The sequence below is a fragment of the Maniola jurtina genome, chromosome 24, assembly GCF_905333055.1.
Source record: "Maniola jurtina chromosome 24, ilManJurt1.1, whole genome shotgun sequence".
Taxonomy (NCBI): Eukaryota; Metazoa; Arthropoda; class Insecta; order Lepidoptera; family Nymphalidae; genus Maniola; species Maniola jurtina.
In genome coordinates this window covers 3,117,126-3,142,082 of record NC_060052.1, presented here as the reverse complement: position 1 = coordinate 3,142,082, position 24,957 = coordinate 3,117,126, and the positions used below count along the sequence as shown (strand labels likewise).

At 37.0% G+C, this 24,957-nt stretch overlaps 1 protein-coding gene across 1 annotated transcript; it reads right to left on the bottom strand.

The window, feature by feature from the left end:
- Window positions 1-218: 218 nt before the first annotated feature.
- Window positions 219-9,379, bottom strand: LOC123877571. The gene is made up of 3 exons (XM_045924388.1): window positions 8,978-9,379; window positions 1,460-1,746; window positions 219-919 (listed from the first exon to the last, which is right to left on the bottom strand). The coding sequence occupies exons 1-3, from the start codon at window positions 9,356-9,358 to the stop codon at window positions 874-876; spliced, it is 714 nt and encodes a 237-aa protein (XP_045780344.1). The 5' UTR covers window positions 9,359-9,379; the 3' UTR covers window positions 219-873.
- Window positions 9,380-24,957: the final 15,578 nt, after the last annotated feature.

The following is a 24,957-nucleotide window of genomic DNA, read 5'->3' as shown; positions in this document are numbered from 1 at the left end:
ATATAATACTTTTGATTATAATAAATATTGATAAACTAAATAAATGCGATATTTTATTTACAAATGTACATTAATATAAAAAATATCAATTACATAGTATACACATATTTATCATAAAATATATTGTTTCACTCTTTCATGTAAATACATAATACCACTATAAATAAATACTAATAAGTATTTATATATTTATGCCCATAACGTATGTACATTTTTTAATCTAGCAACATTTTAAAGAACACTAATTAATTTTAAAGCAAATTCCAAAGACTCGCGATTTAAATAAATATTATTTACATAAATATTTACATATTATTATATGTCTACAAAAAAAAATGTATATGTTTCTACCGAATATAATGAAAAGTATTGGAGTATTGAGGTACCTCTAAAATAGAAAAAAAAATCCCGTTTCCTCCATTTGCAAAATCATTGTCCGTTGCTTGCCGTGTCATACATTTTAAAACTATATTTTCATAAATATATAAATAGTATTTTCCAAATAACGTCCTATTGTACTTACCATACTATGGTTTTCACTAGATGTTCTTTTTTTTAATAATTAAACACTTGAAACATTTTATCGTACCATTTGTAATCGGTACAATTTTAAATGATACAATAACAAAGTCCCTTTTTACCATCGAGAATAAAAATGTCTCTCTTGCTCTCTTATTATAATTGTAACAAGGTGAGACCTTAATAATTATTCTATCAGTCTGTTCATTGAGTTCTTTTTTATGTAACGATTGTAAAACAAGAACTTTTCACGTTGGCGGGTCTGTGTACTATAAATTACCTACATATTGTGTTAATAAATTAGAAACTCTAACATGTCGTTAAATTATTTATTATCTTGGTGGGTCGATTCCTCTATTGGGTGTAAGCGTTGTATGCTAGGTCGTGGGCGTCCAAGGACCTGAAAAATAAATGTATATCATCATCATCACCGTCATTATTCTATTCTAATGAGAAGGGTTTGGCGACAGCTTATCACGCTTATCACGCAAGTGCGGATTAGCAGACTTTTAAACTGGAAAAAAAACATTATGGTCAGGCATCCAGGTTTTCTCACGATGTTTTTCCTTATCAGTTTAAAGCAAGTGATATTTAATTGCTTAAAAGCACATTAATAAAAATATACTTAAGAAATAATAAAAGGTGCGTGCAAAGGACCTGACTTATCCACTTAACCACTAGTCTAAGACAACTTATAACTCGCTTCTACTAAACTTCTTTACCAGTTAAAACCAGTGTAAGATTAGGAGTGTGGGTTTCATTAAACTATGATAATACTCCTTCCAAGTTAGCCCGCTTCCATCTAAGACTGTATCAACTGAAAACACTAACTTGACTTGGAATAAAAAATAACAAAAAGAAATATCTTATATATTCTGGACTTTCATGCGATTGGGAGCAAAGTCAAGCGTCAACAACAATATCTAAAATAAATTTTTACCTGCTCCACCCAGCACCTCCGTGTCCAGCTGAGACCACCACCTCGTGGGCTTCACCAGTTCCGTTTGAAGACAGGAGTTTCTTCAGACCGATGATACCAGCCAGGACGAGGGCCAGCTTGGACACGATGAGCGCCTTTCCAGCTAACAGAGCCAGGGCTCCGAAAGCCAGGGGGACCATCATACCCCCGATCAAAAGGGGGATGGCGAGGAGGGGGGCGAGCTTCTTCCTCCTACCGCGGTCTTCCGCGAACGCGCGCTGAAGATCTGAACCGGTTGGGAATTTGACCTGGAATTGATAATAAAATATTGTTAATTTATACTTCCATACTAATATTATAAATGCGAAAGTGTGTCTGTATATCTGTCTGTCTGTTTGCTACCTTTTCACAGCCCAACATTGTAACCGATTCTGAAGAAATTTGGTACAGGGTTAGCTTATATCCCGGGGACGGACATAGGCTACTTTATATCCCGAAAAATCAAAGAGTTCCCGCGGGATTCCTAAAGACCCATTCACTAAACCGATTTGTATGAAATGTACCGAAGTAACTTGCGTCCCTGTAATCGAAATAGGCAACTTTTTATCCCGGAAAATCAAACAGTTCCCACCGGATCTATAAATTTAATCATCTAAATCCATCCTCTAGTAATAAATATAATAATATGTTAAAATATTAGTAGGCAATATGTATAACAGATAGAGTCTATAATAAATAAATAATTTAACCTAATAACCTAACTTTATTTATACTTGATGTTGTTTACTCGTTCAAAGTTTTGTTATTTTGTTTTATTGTACTCATTGTTTACACGTTCATTGCACAAGATGAATAAATTGAATAAATTAAAAAATATTATGGACTTTTCTTAACAATTTTAACCATTAATGTTTAATGCATGTTTGTACGCCATTCCATGGCAAATGTGGTGATACCAATAAGAATTTGTAAGACCTATTTAACCCGCATTTAAGCAAATGAAATAATTTGATTTGATTTGATTTGAAAAAAAAAAAAATTCAACTTTTTGTACCCAAGACGCAAGATGACAACTTATTAACTTAACTAGCTGATGCCCGCAGCTTCGCCCGCGTGGATTGGTCAGATCCCTTGCAGCATCAGGATTGAGGAGTTGGACTCCAAATTTTTTATGAAACAATGTCGCAAAGTTCCTCTATCGATTAAAAAAGAAATGACGCAAATCGGTTCAGAAATCTTGGAGATTTCGGTGTACATAGGTAGAAAAACACAACTCCCTTTTTGAAAGTCGGTTAAAAAAGTAGCCTATGTTACGCCCTGGTCAATCCTCTACTTGCCTGTGAAAGTCTCGTCAAAATCGGTTCAGCCGTTCCAAAGATTAGCCTTTTCAAACAGACAGACAGACAGACAGGCAGACAGACAGACAGACAGACAGACAGACAAAAATTTTAAAAACGTGTGATTCAGTTATGGTATCGTTCAAATAACCATATGAGCTTAATATGAGGTAGTTATTTCGAAATTACAGACAGACACTCCAATTTTATTTATTAACTAGCTGATGCCCGCAGCTTCGCCCGCGTGGATTGGTCAGATCCCCTGCAGCATCAGGATTGAAGAGTTGGAATCCAAATTTTTTATGAAACAATGTCGCAAAGTTCCTGTATCGATTAAAAAAAAAAATTACGCAAATCGGTTCAGAAATCTCAGAGATTTCGGTGTACATAGGTAGAAAAACACAACTCCCTTTTTGAAAGTCGGTTAAAAAAGTAGCCTATTTTACACCCTGGCCAATCCTCTACTTGTCTGTGAAAATCCCGTCAAAATTGGTTCAGCCGTTCCAAAGATTAGCCTTTTCAAACAGACAGACAGACAGACAGACAGACAGACAGACAGACAGACAGACAGACAGACAGACAGACAAAAATTTTAAAAATGTGTGATTCAGTTAAGGTATCGTTCAAATAACCCTATGAGCTTAATATGAGGTAGTTATTTCGAAATTACAGACAGACACTCCAATTTTATTTATTAGTATAGATTAGTATAGATTATGATATTTTAACGAGTTGCTGTATCGCAAACTAAAATATTCAAAATTCCTCAACACCTGAAGAAAGGGAGCTCAGTGCCTGAAAACCAAAGAGACAAGGTCGCTGATTATAACCCTCATAAGAAAGTTCAGAGTCACTCTGTGGGCGATCGAGAGTGCTTAGAGTTTCTCTAAATAATCCGTAAAAGAACCTCCGTGAAAGATAGCTCAACTTGTTGCAAAGCTGAAGTGGCAAATTCCCAAGTTCCCTGAAAGCGTTATGTTGGCAGACCACCCACAATTACTGGAGATACGATATCAAACGAGTAACACTAGAGCCGCCGGATTAAAGTAGAAGACCGAAGTGTAGAGTCTTTACAAGAGATTTTTCTTAGTGCAAAAGATTTTTACGAGACATTTCACCGCGTTTAATAGCCTCATCGGGTGACAGAAGGGCTGGCTCATTTTTTGCGCAACGGATCAGCGTGGCTGTCCAACGCGGAAATGGAGCCAGTATTCTTGAAAAAAAAAGAGATACCTAATGTCCAGCACTGGATGTCGGTTATTGACGGCAATAAGGACGAATCAACAATACATTCGAAGCTTTTTCTAAAATGGCATGTCAATCAACGCGGAATCGTAGATAAGAATCCATAAATCACTAATTAGCAAAAGAAAACCGCAAGAAAACTTAATAGAGTGTAACAGAAAAAAAGGCAAAATGGAATTAATTGCGTGCAATTATACATGATCGTGAAAGCCGTCACGGTGCGTCGCCGTGCGGTATGTAACGTGTTAACGAGTATTTTCTATTTCTCCGTTTTCGATTAACGGAAATATGAGCAATGACCATAACTCACCCCAATTTGCTCAAATGGTACGGCATTTTTGTCGCTAGTAATAACTTTTTAACCCCCGACCCAAAAAGAGGGGTGTTATAAGTTTGACCTGTGTATCGGGCTGTGGCATCGTAGCTCCTAAAAAGTACGGCTTGGCCGTTTAATGTTAGTGGAATTTTTATTTGATATGAGCCCGGAATAGCTTATACGACAATCACGAAGTACAATACAAATTAATAATTGTCGAACAAACTATTCCTTATGGCCTTAAAATATGTTGAGATTGTTGAGTCATGTAATAGTTTCACGAACATCAAACGGCCAAGCCGTACTTTTTTAAGCAAGATGTAGGGTTTGTAGAATCAGAGCTTGTAAGTAGAGTTATTTGTTATTTATTGTTATAAATGTGATATGGTCAAGAGCATTTAAGAGCTATATATTTGGACTTGGGATATATAGGTCCCACGGGCAGCACAAATCTAAGCTCAGCTAGGGGCTTGGCTCTACTAGAGATCTCATAACTTTTTAAAAGTGAAAACATTATGAACTTGTGAATCTTGGCAACCTTTACATGTAATGTTTTTGGTGGGATTTAATTTCTTTTTGGCAGATGCCCTAGTGAGGGGTGAGTTTGATAAGTGTGCTAAGGTTATCTTATCCTGACAATTTCAGCATTCGAGTGACAGACTTTACAGATACATCAAGATACCTGATCCATACAAAATGCCAACGAAACATCACTTGGGTAAATTAGACTTGCGCAGTGTTAGCTGAAAGCCCAGCGTTGGAAGATCCCTCTCATTATACTATATATTATACATTACTATACATTATATATTATAGATGACATCAAACGAGTCTAAGGAAGCCGTGGTATGTGGAAGTCCCTACAAGAGACCTATGCCCAGCAGTGGACGTTATCGCAAGATAACATGTTGAGAAAGACAACAATCAGTGTATAAGGGGCAAGCGACGGGTCTGCCTGCGAAATTCAAATTTAATTTGGTTTTTCGCAATTTGTAAACTAATACGACAACGTAGACTTATGGCACTTTAATGCGTCAATGGCAGTATCATCCTCATAGGTTTATATAACAATCTTTACTTGAAAGGGTGCAGTTTAAGAAATTAGCTCTCATTACTAATTTTAAGGTTATAGTCGATACTAGAGCTAATTTCTTAAACTGGACCCTTTCATGTAAAGATTTTTATATAAACATGAGAGGATAATACCACCATAACTGGCGCAATTAAAGTGCCATAAGCCTATTTTGACGTATTAGTTTACAAATTGCGAAAAACCAAATTAAATTAGAATTTTGCGGGCAGACCCGTCGCATCCACCTGTTCTTCATACCAATGAAATGTTGCATCATTACTAATTCCATGAATGAAATGTTATAGTAAAATCCAATACTATTAATTGCTTACTAGGAGCATAATTGGCTATCAAAACACGTCCGCCAAATAACTTATCGTCCAGATGACATAACATTCAATCAAAAAGCTATTATAACTCGTAACATCCGACATTAAATGCTGCGTGAATGCTAATCGTGGTAAAGAAGACGTACAGACGCCGTATCTGGCAATCCACCATTAACCTTGTAATTATTATGTCAGTGTTACTAGTGCGTATTCATAACTCATTGCTTCATAGAATACGACCAAGTAGTACTATTGGTGTATTTTTCACTGAGACTCTCACCTTAGAGAGCCTCACCTACTAAGCCTTCGCTGTCCGTCTGTCTGACTGTCTTCTGGGTGTATCTCATGAACCAGAATAAGTGAAGTACTTCCATTGCCGCTTTAACAACAAAAAATAAAAATTCAAAATGGCCGCCATGTGAATTTAAAATATCAATGACACCTCATTCATCAAAATCGGCCCAGTAGTTTAGGCGCTAGGGTGGAACACACAGAATCTGGATACAAACATACACACATACATACATACACACATACATACATAGACTGCTAAAATCATAACCCTTCCTTTTGGCTTTGCCGCAGTCGGGTAAAAAGTAGATAATCTTGTTGACAAAAGCGGCCGACATAGCTCAAAGCAAGCTGATGTGGCAATGGGCAGGCCATGTCTACCGGTAAGCGCAGTGTGGGACGACTTCCAGCCCGCTGGACCGATGACCTGAAGAAGGTGGCGGGGAGCGGGTGGATGAGGAAGGCGGAGGACCGTGTTTGGTGGCGCGCTCTTGGAAAGGCCTATGTCCAGCAGTGGACGCTTACAGGCTGATGGAATGGAACTGAGATAATCTTATAGGATGGTACGGAATCTTTCGTGTACGAGTCGACTCACACTTGACTGATTTTTTTTACCTCAACATGATAGCTTAAAGGCCAATGCAGCTAAGGGAAATAGATTAGACAAAAAAAAAACTTGGATGAAAAAGTGTGTTGTCAAAGTTCAGGTCAAAGGTGAAAGGTCATGCTTTGAAAATCTAATTATGTGAATATTCTTGGCTCCTTAAAATTTCCGGTCTTTTCATTGAGACAGGCAAACTTAATTTGTTAGAAAATCCCCAAAAATAACGTCTCTTCTTTCTATTCTGTTAAACCTATGTTCTTCTCATTTTCATGACATAATATACTCACAAGTTTATTTATTTTTAACCCCCGACCCAAAAAGAGGGGTGTTATAAGTTTGACTTGTGTATCTGTGTATCTGTCTGTGGCATCGTAGCTCCTAAACTAATGAACCGATTTTAATTTAGTTTTTTTTTGTTTGAAAGGTGGCTCGATCGAGAGTGTTCTCAGTTTGAAAGTTATCAGCTCTTTTCTAGTTACTGTAACCTTCACCTGTCGGGGGTGTTATAAATTTTTATTTACACTAGTAATAGTCTGACTTTAGGAAATTAGTTCGTCGTGTCTCGTATTTAGAAATAAACTGTAATCTGTAGACAAGTTATAGTACGCGACAGATTGAAATGGCTATCGGGGTATGAGGCTGGGCAGCTCCGCACACCCGCACGTCACCCTCGCTCACCAGCAGCGGGTTAGCACGGGGCTGTGCGGGTGTGCGGGGCGGGCGTCCCCACCCCGGTTGCCATCTCAACCTGTCGTACACTTAGCAATGTTGTCATTTATTCATAGCTCGATACAATATTTGACAATAACAAAGTTGCTAAGTAACATCTCCAGATTACAGATAGATTAAATATTGATAACAAGTGTAAATTAAAAATTTATAACACCCCCGACCAGTAAAGGTTACAGTAACTAGAAAAGAGCTGATAACTTTCAAACGGCTGAAACGATTTTCTTGGATTATAACTAAGAACACTCTCGGTCAAGCCACCTTTCAAACAAAAAAAAAAACTGAATTAAAATCGGTTCATTAGTTTAGGAGCTACGATGCCACAGACAGATACACAGATACACACGTCAAACTTATAACACCCCTCTTTTTGGGTCGGGGGTTAAAAACGGATGATAATAATTTCGCATCCGATTACCATAAATTATATGATAGAATATAGGCACAGGGAGATGAAAACGTGTATTTTAGAAACCTTGTCATGAGTTGTCATGCCAGATATAGGTGGAAATAGTAATTAAACCAGTAGAGAAACCGAGATCGACAAGTTCACACCAAATATGGGGAAGGAAGTCCGTAATTTCAAATTCGCAAAGCTATCCAATGCATTTTTTTCCATTACAAGTAATGGGAAAATTTTTTAAAAACCGATATGGGTTGATAAAAAAACTGCCATACCCCTTCCAAGTTAGCCCAGTACTATCTTAAACTGCATCATCACTTGCTATCAGGTGAGATCGCAATCAAGGGCTAATTTAGTTCGATTGATGCACTCTATGCTAACTCGGAAAAGGGTGTGGCTGTTTTTTTATTAAACCCATATCCCTTATCAGTTTTGACATTCGTAACGGAATGCTAAATAACTTGGCGACTTGGTAGAGTGGTAACTAACCACGGCAGAAGCCTTCTACCAGACCAGACCAGAGCAGAGGCAGGGAATTGAACCCGGGAACTCGCCGGACACCGGAAATATCGCCAATAATTTCATTCTAGAAACTATAACTTAACTTGTACTTAAGGTCATGTAGACCTCTTAGAGTTTTGCTTCGTTTCAAAAGTCTTTTATGCCTTAAAGCACACAGCCTTTCATAGCATAAGTAATAGTTCAGATGAGTAATAGTTCAGTGAGCTAAAATGTAATAAATTAAAAGTAAAAAAACCTTTTTAAAGTAATAGTTTTAAAGCTTACTCTTGAAAACAAACTTAATAAGTCCAAAGACGACTACCCTATCATTTGCCATTAAGGAGTTCCAGTGCCCACCTCCTATTTCCATCAGGCTCTTGTCATTGTGTTTTTTGAAAGGTGCCCATGAAAACAAAGCAAATGAGTCCAAATTTGACTGACCTACCCTACCCCATCAGAGTTCCAACTTCCAAAGTTCACTTCCCACCTCCTTCATCAGATATACTGAATGGTAACCTAATAGGAATAAAGGTTTTTAGTAGATCTTTGATGATACTATATTTTATAATACTAACAAATAGTGATAGTGAATAGTGATCCACCCTGATTTGCTGATTGCATACTATAAACATGTGTCTTTCCAAAACTTATTGATCATTGATCAAATTCAATCTACTTATAGATTAATTAAGATAAAGTCATCGTCAATTACCTGGATGGTATGAGATTGCATGAATCCAACGATTTTGTCCAAGATAAGGTTGTCCAATGAGCTCTCGTCAAGACCTCTCGGAATCGCTTCTTCAACCTCCACATTGGGGACTGCATCCTTGTTTTTGGTTATCGTCACACCGCTCAGGATTGAGATTTCCTCGCTCTTCGATATCCTGTTCAACGCTTTGGCTAGTTTGAACTTCAGGCAGTTGGCGATGTCACTGCCGCTGCAGTCCCTGTATGTTTCGTATGCGATTTTGAGATCTCCTACGACGGTGTCCTCTGAACTCCTCGCCTCTAGTTTGTTCTGGTTGGTGGACGCAGTTCGGGCGCTTACGGCCACTGCCAAGGTCAGCACGAGGAGATAATGTGGCACCATTTTGATGTCGTTCGCACGTTCGTGGTGGATTGGGCACAGTGCTCTAAACTGGAACAGAGTTAGCGTTTATATGCGTTTAGTTTCACGGTACACTGGGCGCTGCTAAGAGGGATGCATCGATGCATTTATATGCAGTTTGTTGGGCATCAAAGAAAAGATTATTGACACATTATTGAGTGTTGTACAGTTAGTTGCATCAATACTTAATCAAGTACTAATGCCTTAAGGCATAACACCTTACCTTCCTTATTGAATCTGTCGACCTTAAGTGTATCGACAGGGGTTTTGGGTAGATGAGGAAGGCAGAGAATCGTGTGGTGGTGGCGCACTTCCAAAAGGCATTTATTTGTCCAGCAGTATACACATACAGTCTAATGGATGAATGGATATAATATCGTCACTTGTGGCGTCCAGATCCTTGCACATTATTGTAAAACTATGATTAAGCTTATTTCTTCATGTCAACAGAGTATTTCCAGAGTGGTTTTATGCTATTGGATATGTCTGACTGATTTCAAGACTCAGTAGTATTCAGTTTTGATTGTAAAAGATAGGCTGTTACCTGGTGCTATTTTACTTCTACTTTTAAGCGAAGAAGTTTTTTTATGTTAAAGTTCACTGTAGCAAAGACTATCCGATAAACTTTTTTAATATAGTGAATACGAGTAATACAGGCACCTCCACTTTTGGGAGTTATGAGCGTTTTAAGCATTAAGAGTACGGGTTTGGTTAAGTGAGGATATGGATTTATTAAAACTGCCATATCGCTTCCATCTTAGACCGCATCATCACTGACCGGCAAGTGAGATCTCAGTCATGGGTCAACTTGTAACTGATTAAAAAAAAAGTAGTTGCCAAGCACTGACTTACTGAATCAGGCACAGAGAGAACGTGAACTCTCTACGGTGCCGCATCGTAACACGGCACTACATCGTGTCGTAACACGACACGATACCGTAGTCTGGCCCTTATTCTGCCTCAAAATTTGCCACAATCATGATTGAAGTGAAAAATCCCTAAGAGCCTTAAGAAGTTATCACTTCAATTATTAAAGTTGCGTTGGGCGATTATGGGATGAGCAAAAACTTCAAGCTCCCGTCACCGACATGCTAGTTTATAGTGCTTGGAGTGCCAATAGATGTAAAAACTAAACTAATGTTAATAATTTACAAATCATGAAATTTTGATTTTTGATAAGTATTACAATGAAACGAAATGATTTGAAATGATTTATTAATTTTTTTAAATAGGTCTTTTTACAAATTGTGCCGGGGGCCCTGAATTAGATTTGTAAAACCTACATCTCAGGGTCCCAGGGTACAATTAATTTGTGAATTCAAAAAACACTAATTATTTCATAGTTTTAAGTTTTCGGCTCTGATGACATGATACTGATTGACTGATTCTCACATGATACCTCACTTGGTATCTTACTTTGAAAATTGAAACACATTTTTTTTTTCTGTGGTGTAACCACAAATTCAGTTTTCGGATTTTTTCCTTTATTTTTGCTATAAGACCTACCTACTTGCCAAATTTCATGATTCTAGGTCAACGGGAAGTACCCTGTAGCTTTTCTTGACAGACAGACAACAAAGTGATCTTATAAGGGTTCCGTGTTTCCTTTAGAGCTACGGAACCCTAAAAACTGAGTATAAGAAAGCTCTCTTTGACAGAGTCGGAGACAATACCGTGACAAGCATGTGACCAATGCGAATTACTTTCTGGTCTATAGATGCGAACAATTTTCACTTACCAACGTTGTATCGTAGAAATTGATTAGGAATTTATTCATAGTCGAAGTCTGATTTGCAAATTCCATACCTACTTTGAAAGGTATGATTGATCAATATGCAAAGGAAAAGGTATATCCTCATTTTCAAAAACGGTAGGAACTCTTTACTGAATTTTTTAAAGTTAGTTTAAACTAACCCTTGATTGAATTTTGATAACGTATACATTTTTAACCCCCGACCAAAAAAGAGGGGTGTTATAAGTTTGACGTCTGTATCTGTGTATCTGTCTGTGGCATCGTAGCGCCTAAACGAATGAACCGATTTTAATTTAGTTTTTTTTGTTTGAAAGGTGGCTTGATCGAGAGTGTTCTTAGCTATCATCCAAGAAAATCGGTTCAGTCGTTTGAAAGTTATCAGCTCTTTTCTAGTTACTGTAACCTTCACTTGTCGGGGTTGTTATAAATTTTTAATTTACTGTTTAAAACTGTTTGTTTCCACTTACTGTATTTTTTGGTATTTTCTTTATTAATAAGTAACCTTTACATTATAACTAAGGGTTACCTTCGGTCGAACTCAGAAACGGGGAATCCAAACGAAAGATTTTTTAAACTAAACAACTGTCAATTCCATATCACATAATTATCATCATGACTATCATTCCCCTTTCCCCTCCAACTAAGTGTAAAGCTTGTGCTAGGAGTGAGTAAAACAAACACGCAACGGGTGGGGTCTAAGCTTTGAACCGCCGACCTTTCGGATTCCAGTCCGCTCCTATAACCATTGAGCTATTGGGGCTTGTAAAAATGTAAAAATAATTAATTCAGAGATTTGTTTAAAAACTCATATTTTAACAAGATAAAGTTGAAAACTAAAACCCGACTGCGATCGTCTTAATAAACGCTGAAACATTACAGTAATATTGTTTTTCTGCCGCTTGGTATATTTTAATGTTGTTGGACATTTATATTTCTCTTCTTTCATTTGACATCCCACTCGATACAATAGCAAAAAAAATTTTTTGGAGACCTCTACTTTTTTTGATGTCACATCCGTTAGGTCAACTTTTTTCGTAATCAATATAAGCTATGTCACCTGGACTTTTACGATGAATCTATTGACACGTCATTCATCAAAATCGGCCCAGTAATTTAGGCAATACAGCGGAACACACAGAATCTGGATACAAACATACATACATACATAGCCTGCTAAAATCATAACCTTCCTTTTGGCTTTGCCGCAGTCGGGTAAAAACAAAACGATATTATAATTATGAAAATACACATTACAATTTTTTTTACGCTCAAGTGACTCCTCGCCTATGAATACAGCACAATTAGCATCACTCAATGATTCTGTATCATGCGGTAATGCAGTTTTGTTTTCACTCGTAAGAAAATTAACAGTTGAAAAAATGGCCGCGTCTTTATCTCGATTTCACCTTCATTTTCATAATTGATGTAGGCAAGCTATAAATCATCACGACTCTTCAATCTTTATATATTCTGCATTGTCATTATATTTTGAGCTCGAGTATTTATTCCTTGACTGAACATATTAACAGGGTTCTCTCCGTCACTCGTTTCATACAATCGTAGTTCCAATTTCATTTGAATATTAAGCAACCAAAGTCCATGAAATTTTGCAGACATATTCTAGAAACTAATATCTGTGTCTGTGGTGTTTTAGATTTTTCTAAAAATATATAGTTTTAAAATTACAGGGGCTCAAAGATTTGTATGAAAATTTTTAAGAACGCGTAACTTTGAAACCGAATATTTTAACAGAAATCTGGAAAACCACAGACATAGATATTAGTTTCTAGAATATGTCTGCAAAATTTCATGGACTTTGGTTGCTTAGTATTCAAATGAAATTGGAACTACGTTTGTATGAAACGAGTGACGGAGGAGCCCTCTTAAGAGGGCTCTCTCCGTCACTCGTTTCATACTCGTTTACTCACAAGTGTAAATTAAAAATTTATAACACCCCCGACAAATTAAGGTTACAGTAACTAGAAAAGGGCTGATAACTTTCAAACGGCTGAACCGATTTTCTTGGATTATAGCTAAGAACCAAAGCCACCTTTCAAACAAAAACTAAATTAAAATCGGTTTTTTTAGTTTAGGAACTACGGTGCCACAGACAGATACACAGATAAGTACATACACAAGTCAAACTTATAACACCCCTCTTTTTACCTATAATATTTATTTTAGCTATAATCCAAGAAAATCGGTTGAGCCGTTTGAAAGTTAGCAGCTCTTTTCTAGTTACTGTAACCTTCACTTGTCACGGGTGTTATAAATTTTTAATTCACACTTGTACTATTATCTGTCCCTGTCTATCGTCAGTGGTAGTAGTGTTTATAGTAGTTAGTAGAGAACTCACTTATCTGTACTAATACAAGTATGCTGAACTTCTATTGCCGACTTGTTTTTAACCCCCGACCCAAAAAGAGGGGTGTTATAAGTTTGACGTGTGTATCTGTGTGTCTGTGTATCTGTGTATCTGTGTATCTGTGTATCTGTGTGTGATGTCTGTGGCATCGTAGCGCCTAAACGAATGAACCGATTTTAATTTAGTTTTTTTTGTTTGAAAGGTGGCTTGATCGAGAGTGTTCTTAGCTATAATCTAAAAAAATTGGTTCAGCCGTTTAAGAGTTATCAGCTCTTTTCTAGTTTTCTTGTAGAAAAGAAGGTTAGATAACCGTTAGGTTCATACAAATACAAATACAAAAATATTAATGGACGTTGCCTAAATATATAATTATTTATTTGAAAATAATGTTTTGGAAAACTCAGATACTTTGGATCGTCGGGGGTGTTATAAATTTTTAATTTACACTTGTTGAAATTACTTTATTACTTATCGCGATTTTTTGATAGCAGCAGTGAGCGTCATAATATGAGCGCAGTGAGAATAATTAAAGTGATGATTCTGTCAACAAAGTATCAATACCAAGACATTCGACACAATATTTTTATTCCCTGTATGCTCAGTGGGGGTGTTTCAAATCGGTACTAAAAATAACACTGGTTCGGAATGCCGTTCCTACCGAGAAGAATCAGTGAGAAACTCGGCGGTTGCTCTTTTCAAGTGTTCAATTTACAATAATATGCCATACTATACAAGCAATTGCAACCCCGCGCATTGCTGGAGCGAGTCAAATCCATGCTTTTTTATCATTTAAGTACATAATCTTCGATTCTATTGAAGAATAGGATGATACCCAATACCCAGAAGTAGACGGAAATAGGCGATGATCATCATGATAATGATCATTATTACGCAGAACAACCAAGCAACATAGTATATTTGTTTTAAATATATAATAAACTTAAGTAGCATACTATTACCAGCCCAGTTCGTAACTTAACGAGATAATTCATACCTTTGCCTAACAACCGTAAGAGCTGAGTAAATGACTGGACCGCTAAGCCGAGATCCGTTCTACCATAGTGACCTACTAATATTAATGGAGATATACTGTAATAGATTAAATTAATTGTCCGTAGGAAGTAGAGCTTTTTATAATTTCAACACTTTTTAGATTAAACTGAGTAACTAGTTTTTCCTTGCAGCCATTCCACAATCTACTTACTCGGTCGACTTTTTTGTTATAAGTACTTTACTTGCGAAAGTGTGTCTGTCTGTCAGTCTGTCTGCTTGTTTTTCACAGACCAACAGTTCAATCAATTTTGATGATATTTAGTACAGAGTTAGCTTACCAATAGATCCCGAGGACGAACATAGGCTACTTTATATCCCAGAAAATCAAAGAGTTCCCACGGGATCTTAAATGCCTATCTGTTTAATCGTTTTATATGATAAAATTATTTTTAAACGAAAAACCCCTCTTAAATATTGCCCTTAAACTAAAAAGCAAAAAATAATTGGATATAATATTTACATACATTCTACTTAAACCTATAATGAAATTTATTTCACAACTAGCTTTTTAAAAATGGCGTGGAAACTCATTGATTTTCCACGATAAAAAGTGGCCTATGTATTAATCCAGGGTATAATCTATCTCCATTCAAAATTACAGCCAAATCCGTCTAGTAGTTTTTGCGTGAAAGAGTAACAAACATCCATACTCCATCCATCCATACATACAAACTTTCGCGTTTATATTAATGGGATTTCAGTAGGAAAATCAACCAAATTAAACACCCAAATTATAAAATAAACACTTGTTTTAATTACTATACAATAAAATATTTCAATACTTAACTAATTATATACAAATTCTTAATTTTTGAGTACCCTATGAAGTCGGTGCCTGCCATACGTAAGAATATAATTTGAGTTTCTAAGCTGCTCGAGAGATGGCGCCACCCGTCAAGTATATCGCCGTATCGTTCTTTGTCACGGACGCTATATAACGTCGAGGTCTCAGAATTTTATTCGTCTTGTTAATTCGGTTTTCGTTGTTTGCTCGTTTCTCTTTGTGGTTGTTCTTTGGTCTTGGTTGATTGTTGATTGTCATTCGATTCGTTTCAAAAGTTCGATTAAATCTCGAAACTGTCTGTCGTAAGTCGTGACTTGTTGGTAGGCCTTAAAGGTTTCATATCTTGGGCCGTAAAATAAAAAAAATAGGCCTTAAAGGATGCATGTCCAGGGCCAGTCGTAAAATAAATTTAGAAAAAATTGTTCTTTGTTGTGTATAGTGTCAGTACACTACACTATTCAATTTCAGCTTGTTTGTTTCATTATTTATTTGGTTAAGATGTTGGTAAGTGGTCAAAATAGGGCATAGGTAGTATTTTTAACCGACTTCAAATAAGGAAGAGGTTCTCAATTCGTCAGAATTTTTTTTAATTAGGTTAGTTTATTTATTATGCACTTGCAGTACGTCTGTGGTTAATGAGTAGTTAATTTAAATAGGAGGAAAATGCTCTCATGCCACATCACTGGGGGTGTTGTAAGGATTATAAGTTAAAACGATATCCCATACATCCCAATTTATTCAAGAATTTAGATTTAGAAGTAACTTATACATGAACCCTTAAACATTAGATACACTCATTTTTTAAACAGTCGCTCGTATGAAAATACTTTTTAACTGGGTAACAGAACTCACAGATTGATTCTATTCGGTATCTTGTATTACAATTTAACATTAGATTGAAGGGAATATAGTAAACAGAGCTCCAAATTTACTATAGAACTACATTTATTCTTGCATAAATTTATATTCGGTTATAAATTAGATAATTTTTACTTATTACTGTTTGTGGTTGATGAAGTCGGTTTTTATTTTTTCTTGAAATTTTTTCATTTCCTAGGGCTGGCTCGTAACACAGTTTTTGTAAAACCAATCATATGGCTAAGGCTAAGGCGATCTGTTTCCTATCAATTATACTATCTGGGTATCTTTAATTCAAGAGTGAATTGGTATCTTCTGGGTAAACGCGTTCCATGTTAGGCCACATGATTGTGGTCAAGAGATTGCCTATAATTAATTTAAAAAAAACTGTAAGTTTGCTATTAATTTAAATAGTTTAAACACCTTTATTAAGTAAAAAAACTAATACTATTGATGAAATCCTTAATGACAATGTCGCATGGAAGCAACCGACTTATCTTCCAGTTGCCCACAAGATAGTGTAGTGAATTGTTAGTGTTATACCTTTTTATGATTTGAAAAGAGAAACTTCTGAGTTTCTTGTTGCCTCTTCTCAGTAGAATCTACTTTCTGAACGGACAGTAGAGTCACAGGCGTACCATAAGTGACACTATTTGGCCTGAATGAAAAAAAATTACGATTTTGATTCTGGGTTCTTTCAATTATTGTTATGATTAGTTTGGGAATTGAAAATTTTTTTTTTCTAAAAACACATATTTAGCAAACAAATACAATATATATTCATTTCAAAATTAAATTCTAATTTAATGCAATATACGATAGACAGTAAAATTTAATGAAGCTATAGATTTATATCGAAATAACTTTTTTAATTCTTTCCCAAGAGCATTTTATTTTTGCCCTCTAGCCTGATATTTATCTCCGCCCCAGATGTCCCTAGATCCAATGAATCCATGTCTCTCCAATTGGTAGTCCCCATTTCAATTCTTCCGTTTACTTTCTTCAACTTGTCATGGAGCTCCTCGAGAGTGCTTGTTAGAATATTTATAATTTGGGACAAAGCCTTGCCCGTGGTACTCAATATCCTTTTCTTTTCAATATGTTCGAAAAATGTTGAGTCGAAACAATGCACTGTTACAACCTGGTTGTATACTCCGGACAACAAGCCAGTTTGGTTTGCGCACGACATCTTTGCATAGTATTTCACTTGAGGCAATTTGATTTTAGTGTCACAAGAAGATGTGCCTTGTTCCCTGAAACATTGACCCATATCTTCGCGTGTATACTGTATACCAGGTTGCCACGACTGTTATTTGACTTAGAATAGAGAGATCTTCTTTAAAGGTTCCGAATATCCCATGAAAGACGACTTGTGATGTCATCTCTTCTCGCATTTGCCCACACAATGTAAATGAATTTTTCAATAGAGAAGCTTTTTTATATGTGTACCAGCTACCTGCTCCAGTTGTATTAAAGAACTAGCGACCCGCCCCGGCTTCGCACGGGTGGACATTTATTTTTTCTATTTTCCGGGATAAAATATAGCCTATACGGATTCGGAAGAATCTCTCTAAGTAATGGTAAAAGAAATTTTGAAATTGGTCCAGTAGTTTTTGAGCTTATTCAATACAAACACAAAAATACAAAGGTTTCCTCTTTATAATATTAGTATAGATTGACAAAATTGTTCTGTCTGAGTGCATGTTCCATACTGCTGTAAAAATAGTTATTGGGAAAAACATTCTAGTGGCTTGTCTTGACGTAGTGACAAGGAGGATTTCAGCAACCAAAGTAGTTAATGTTGAGATCTCTGAAGCCTGCTTGGTGTTCTTAGTAAGCTCGATGATGTCATTCATCTATACATGGTACGTGTGCCATTGCTCTCTTCACCGCTGCAGCGTATTTACGTCTATATACCCCTTCACTTCGTATCATGCAAAGCCAGGCAGTCATTGGTCCTACACTCTGGACTATAGAAGATCTTCTCTCAGGAGGAAAGGAAGCTCCTTCTAATAGAACGTGATGCGCACCTGAGAGGCCGTATTTCGAAACAGGAAAGCTTTTGTGTACGCCCTCTATTTTGGTAATAGGCATATTGTTGTGCCCAAGACGAAGCTCGTTCACCCTTAGTGCATATGAAGAGAACATGTCTAAATATGGTCCCATTGTTCCATACCAATTATCTGGGTCGGTGATTTCGTAGTCTTCGTAGTCTTTGTAACTTAAAGAATGTTTGGCTAATATTTCTCGCCAAGCTGACTTGACCGTGTCATTGGCCAGTAGTCTTGTCCTTTAAAATGTATCTTAAATGATGTCTTCTCTGTCTTTTTAATCCCCGACCCAAAAAGAGGGGTGTTATAAGTTTGACGTGTGTATCTGTGTATCTGTGTATCTGTCTGTGGCATCGTAGCGCCTAAACGAATGAACCGATTTTAATTTAATTTTTTTTGTTTGAAAGGTGGCTTGATCGAGAGTGTTCTTAGCTATAATCCAAGAAAATCGGTTCAGCCGTTTGAAAGTTATCAGCTCTTTTCTAGTTACTGTAACCCTCACTTGTCGGGGGTGTTATAAATTTTAAATTTACACTTGTTTATCATGTTTGTTTCTGTCGTTTTTACGGCCTGCCTATTGATGTTGTGGATAGTGAAAATAATGCTGACTATGTGATTGCCTACTGTTATGCTGTTTTGGGCTTCAGACAGTAAATCAGTGTGTTGTTCATCTGTGTCCATTCGACTGCTTCCACTCACTTTGATTCAAATGCCATTTTTAAAATCTTCTCATACATTTTGACAATGGATGATATGCATTTAAATTAACGATCAGCATTTAGGTCAATTTTTGGTTTCTTTGTGTCTTCTATTTGCTTCAGGGTATCTGGATCTACAATCAGATCTTCATTTTTCCTCTTTAGTGGATTTGCTGTAGTAGTTGACGTCATGTCGGTTAATTCAGAGTTTTATCACAATCGCTAAAATAATTTTTATTACAGAAATGGCAGATATTTATCATTTCTATTACAAAAATTAGAATTCTGTAGTAATTACTCGTAGGTGTAACTAATGAAAATGTTACTTTATATGACAAATTAGTTAAATAATGATAAGCTGGGCATATTCGCGAAAAAAGCCTATGATTAATATTATTTATTATTAATTATTTATTAATTCATACTACCTAATAATTTATCAGTATAATCGTTCACGATCCGACAGTTTTGCATTTACAAGACAATCGCAAGTTAAACACGATTAGTTAGCACGTAAATAACGTGTTGTTTAGTAATTAATAATTTCATATAATGTAATGCGCTTCTAACATTTTGTGTAAATCAGTGTTATGTATCGCACAATCCAAATAACTTTCTCCTTTTATTGTGCAGACTTCAACCATAGGCCATACTTTTTACCACGATGTAGGGTTTGTAGAATCAGGGCTTGTAAGTAGAGTCATTTGTTGTATTATAAATGTGATACAGTCAAGACTCAAGAGCACTTAAGAGCACTTAAGAGCTATATACTTTGGACTTGGGATATTCAAATTCAAATTATTTTTATTCAATTAAACTTTTACAAGTGCTTTTGAATCGTCAAAATAATCTACCACTGGTTCGGAATGCTGTTCCTACTGAGAAGAACCAGCAAGAAACTCGGCGGTTGCTCTTTTCAAATGTACAATTTACAATAATATGATAGATCCCATGGGCAGCCCAAATCGAAGCGCAGCACAAATCGAAGCGCAGCTAGGGGCTTGGCTCTACTAGAGATTTCATAACTTTTAAACAGTGAAAGCATTATTAACCAAAACATGTAATGTTTTTGGTGGGATTTATTTTACACTGAGCCTAGGTTTAAAGAATTGCTGCATGATTAAATAAAGTTGGTGCCTAACTACTAGATGAGGCCCGTGACTTTAGGTTTCTAAAAACCTGTGGGAACTTTTTTATTTTCCGTGATAAAAAGTACCCTATGACGCTCCCCAGGTCTTTAACTATTACTTTATTAAAGGTTGCCTGGTAGAGATTGCTCCAAGCAATAAGGCCGCCTTTGCAAACAATTGTTTTTTCTGTTTTCTTCTTTCTGTGTTGTGATCCTTTACATGTGTTTTTGTGTGCAATAAAGTGTTCTATCTATTTCCAAGCAAAAAAATCACGTTGACTGTCGCTCCGCTGCAGCGTGATTGATTGATAAATCTAATTTGAACGAATATAGCGAGGATCCTTCCCTCGATGGGTGTGAACTGGCCGTTGAGCTCGCTCTCCAAGAGGCTGACGAGCTGGGGGAAAATTTCTTGGTGCAATTCTTGGTGGTTTCTTGGCGAATTCTTGGTGGTTTCTTGGCGCTCGTCGCGCACGAAGTGCAATACGGGGACAGTCGTAGACACGACAGCTCCTAACGACCGCAGTATGTTCGCATCATTCTGTCTAATATTTTTTAAATTCCAGATATGCAGACTCATAGGATCGGTAGGATTAGTTGTGATTTGAGAATCCATAATTGAATGGGCTTCATTGACTCGGTAGGTGGATATAGTTGTCAAAAAAATTTAGACCAATCCACAGCCACTCCATTTTTAACCCCCGACCCAAAAAGAGGGGTGTTATAAGTTTGACGTGTGTGTGTGTATCTGAGCGGAGTCTTGTCAGCTGTGATGATATTTCCTTCCGCATTATGACTTTGTTGATCGGGAATTCCGTACCAGATTTTCTCCCTGCCTTTGTATAAGTGTTCCATCCAATGCAGGCCTTGAGTGTCGCGATGCCAACAATTAGTGGAATACACCATCCCGAAATGAAGTACAGGGACTGTCGTAGACATACGATTTTGACTTGTTCGACACACTTTTGGAAAATGGGCCGCTGGTTTCGTGTAATTTTGATTGATAAATCTAATTTGAAATGTTTGATTTTGATTCTTCCAACGAATATAGCGGGGACCCCTGGATCGATGAGGGTGGAATGGCTGCTCAGCTCGTCCTCCAAGAGGCTGATGAGCTGGGGGAAGATTTCTTGGTGCAATGTTGGCGACATGAGCTCGTGGCGCGCAATCTCGAGCAACAATTGCTCGAGCGCAAACATTATATTTATGTTTGTAGCCACCATTTTGTAAGGCACGCGGATTTAGTTGTCAAACTGTAGAGAAAATTTCTTCTTTGTACAATTTGCAAGTGGCAATAATTGTGATTCTTGCTGCGATGTGGAATTTCGGAAGATCTCCCCTTTGTTGTATGATATTGAAAAAATACTGCGACTTTGACTGGTTCCAGAGACTTTTGGAAAATGGCCCGGGCCGATTTCGTCTAATTTTGATTGATCAACCTAATTTGGAACATTGATGATTTTTCTAACGAATATAACATACTCCTAATGACCGCAGTATGTTTGCATCATTTTTTCTAATATTTTTTAAATTCCAGATATGCAGGCTCATTGGATCGGAAAGATTAGTTGTGATATGTGAGTTTACAGGGCCCCAAGTCTACTATTGCAATTGTGTTTCAGTTATCTTAAGGCTATCCTTGTCAACGATCCCCCGTCGATTTCCTACGTATGATATTATTGTTCTTATCTCTATCTGCCCTGGTTCGTGCATTCTCGGTTCCTAGATCGGTACATTTGTGATAACCAATTCAAATTGCTGTGATTGGCTGAATTTACCATGTTCTTGCTGCGACAGTGAGTTTGAGCCACTAGCGGAACAATGTTAGCCGGTCAGGAATGATTGCAATTAGTCAACCTGTTTGACGTCCGAGTTCTGTTTTCGATTACAAAAAAGAAAAAATTGTTGTTGCAATCATCAATTTTAGCAAATAGTGAAAGAGAGTCGGCCAATCAGAGGTCACAACTACCGTCACACTTTCTGTCATACTATGGCAGTAGGCATACCGAGTAATCAAAACAATTTTTCATTCTGTCTAGGAAGTAGGGTTGCCACCTGCCTCTTTTTGATTTACAGGCTACCACCATCAAAAATACGGGGTTTAGATTTGAAGAAATTTGAAAATTTGAAGTATTTGAAGAAATAGGCGGTGGTTCTCTCTGAAATGCATGGAAAGCCTATTTAGATATTTCAGTTTATTTGTAAGTTTTGTATTTTTTCTCTGTATGTTGCCGTGTCTTGATTGGTGAACTGTGTTTGCAATGTGGTTTTAAATAAAAGATTTATTTATTTAAATAGCTTTTAAAAACTCTTAGTTTTGTAAAGCAAAATGTTATACATTTCATGCATACAATCTTTTCATTTTAACTTAAAATTACATTTAATTTGTAATTCCACCTTCACAGTATCAATACTATGGCCGTAGCCAGGAATCGATTGCGGGAGAGGTTTTATCAGGGCCGGAACTGAATCCTGTCATGAGGAAAAAAACATTCGCTCAACTTTATGGGCTAATTACCTGGTTAGTGGAATTTCGCCTTTCAATTTGACAGAGAGATAAAATACAACAATAAAAAAGCGCGAGCGCAGTGAGCGTAAGTGTTTTTGGTTCAATACAGAAAAAATTAAAGTGAAAGGGAGACGAGTTTAGCCATAGCAAGATTTTATTTTTAAAGCTTCCTATCCATACTAATATTACGAATACGACAGTATATCTATTTGCCTATCTATTTGTTACCCTTTCACGGCCCATCTTCTTTACCAAAATTTTGGTACTTACTATTCAGAGGTAACTTGCATCCCAGACATTTTTTTAGGCGGCTTTTTAGCCCGGAAAATCCCCCACGGAATTTTTAAAAATCTAAATTCATGCAAACGAAATTGCGGGGTTTACACCAAGTAATACAAATTCAAAGCGCGAGTAAAGTGAGCGCGAAATGTTTGATATATTTCCAAAAAAAAAATTGGTAAGCAAATGCAAGAAATAGTGTAAGTATTATTTTAGGCTTAGGTTTTTGACGGCTTCCCAGGCGCAGTCGCCATTTCTAAATTTCTGGTCTGATGGGAGGTTTCGGTCATGGCTAGTTATATGGTTAGTATGGCCCTAATGGCCAAAAAATTAGACTGCATCATCACTTACCACTAGAAAAGATAAAAGTCACGGGCTAACTTGTATAAAAAAAGGCTTACATCCTCAAACCAAGCCCCGCCGCCTTGGCTACGACCATGATCAATATCGAGTGGGTTTCGGCTACGCATTGCCGCAAAAGGAAAATATTCTTTCTACTGGACATAACGTCAGTGTTTGATTTCGCCAGCCAGCTCCTGCTGAATTTGTAAAAAACCGGCCAAGTGCGAGTCAGACCCACGCACCGAGGTTCCGTATTCGGGTATTTTTTCCGACATTTTACTCGAGAAATCAAAAACTGTTATGCATTAAAAAAATATGCATAAAAATAAATAAAAATCTGTTTTAGAATAAACAGGTAAAGCCCTTTCATATGATAACCCACTTGATATATGTAGTTATCTTACTTTGAAAATTGAAAATACTAATGGTATTTTGAAAATACTAATGACAATTTGAATTCTTAAAAAACAAATGTTGGTAATAACTTTGTACATCTTATTCGCAAACATTTTCAGGATGTGGTTGGTACTTGAGCGAAGTCTTGTCAGCTGTGATGATATTTCTTTCCGCATTATGACTGTTGATCGGGAATTCCGTACCAGATTTACTCCCTGCCTTTGTATAAGTGTTCCATCCAAGGCAGGCCGTGAGTGTTGCGATGCCAACAGTTGGTGGAGAACACCATTCCAAAATGTAATACAGGGACAGTCGTAGACATACGATTTTGACTTGTTCGACACACTTTTGGAAAATGGGCCGCTGGTTTCTTGTAATTTTGATTGATAAATCTAATTTGAAATGTTTGATAAATTTGATTCGTTCAACGAATATAGCGGGGATCCCTCGCTCGATGAGGGTGGAATGGCTGTTCAGCTCGTCCTCCAAGAGGCTGACGAGATGGGGGAAGATTTCTTGATGCAATGTTGGCGACATGCGCTCGTGGCGCGCGATCGCGAGAAACAACTACTCGGGCACAAACATTATATTTATGTTTTTAGCCGCCATTTTTGTAAGGCACGCGGATTTAGTTGTCAAACTGCAGAGAAAAATCCTTCTTTGTACAATTTACAAGTGGTAATAATTGTGATTCTTGCTTGAATGTGGAATTATAATGGTATTATTTTTTGGCTTATATATATAATTATAATGGAAAAAATAGTGCGATTTTGACTTGTTCGAGACACTTGGGAATCGGGCCGCTGGTTTCTCGTAATTGTTTTGATTGATAAATCTAATTTGAAAGATTTGATATATTTGATTTTTCCAACAAATATAGAGGGGATTCCTTGCTCGATGAGGGTGAGACTTGTTGAGCTCACTGCTCATTCTCCAAGAGGCTGATGAGCTGGGGGAAGATTTCTTGGTGCAATGTTAGCGACATGCGCTCGTGGCGCGCGATCTCGCGAGCAACAACTGCTCGGTCGTAAACATTATCGGCTCGCAGCTGTCCCGCAATGCTTGAAACACTTGATGCAAAGTTACCTGCCAGGGTTTCACCGCAAAGTAGACACTTTCTGACATTTCCAAGTCAGTGCATATCCTTAAAAGCTGCGAAAGCTTTGGGAAATACGAATTTGGGCTTTACGAAAAGCTTTCGGAAATACGAATATGAATTCTCCTGGCTTTTGAATAATGTTTTGCAAGAGATACACCTTCGGTACGATACGTAAGTTGGGGCGGGATCATAGTTATGTCATAAGGCAGCTAGACCGTATTTTGAAGTGGCATATAGTCTCTCAACTGCTTGGCGGAATTGGTCA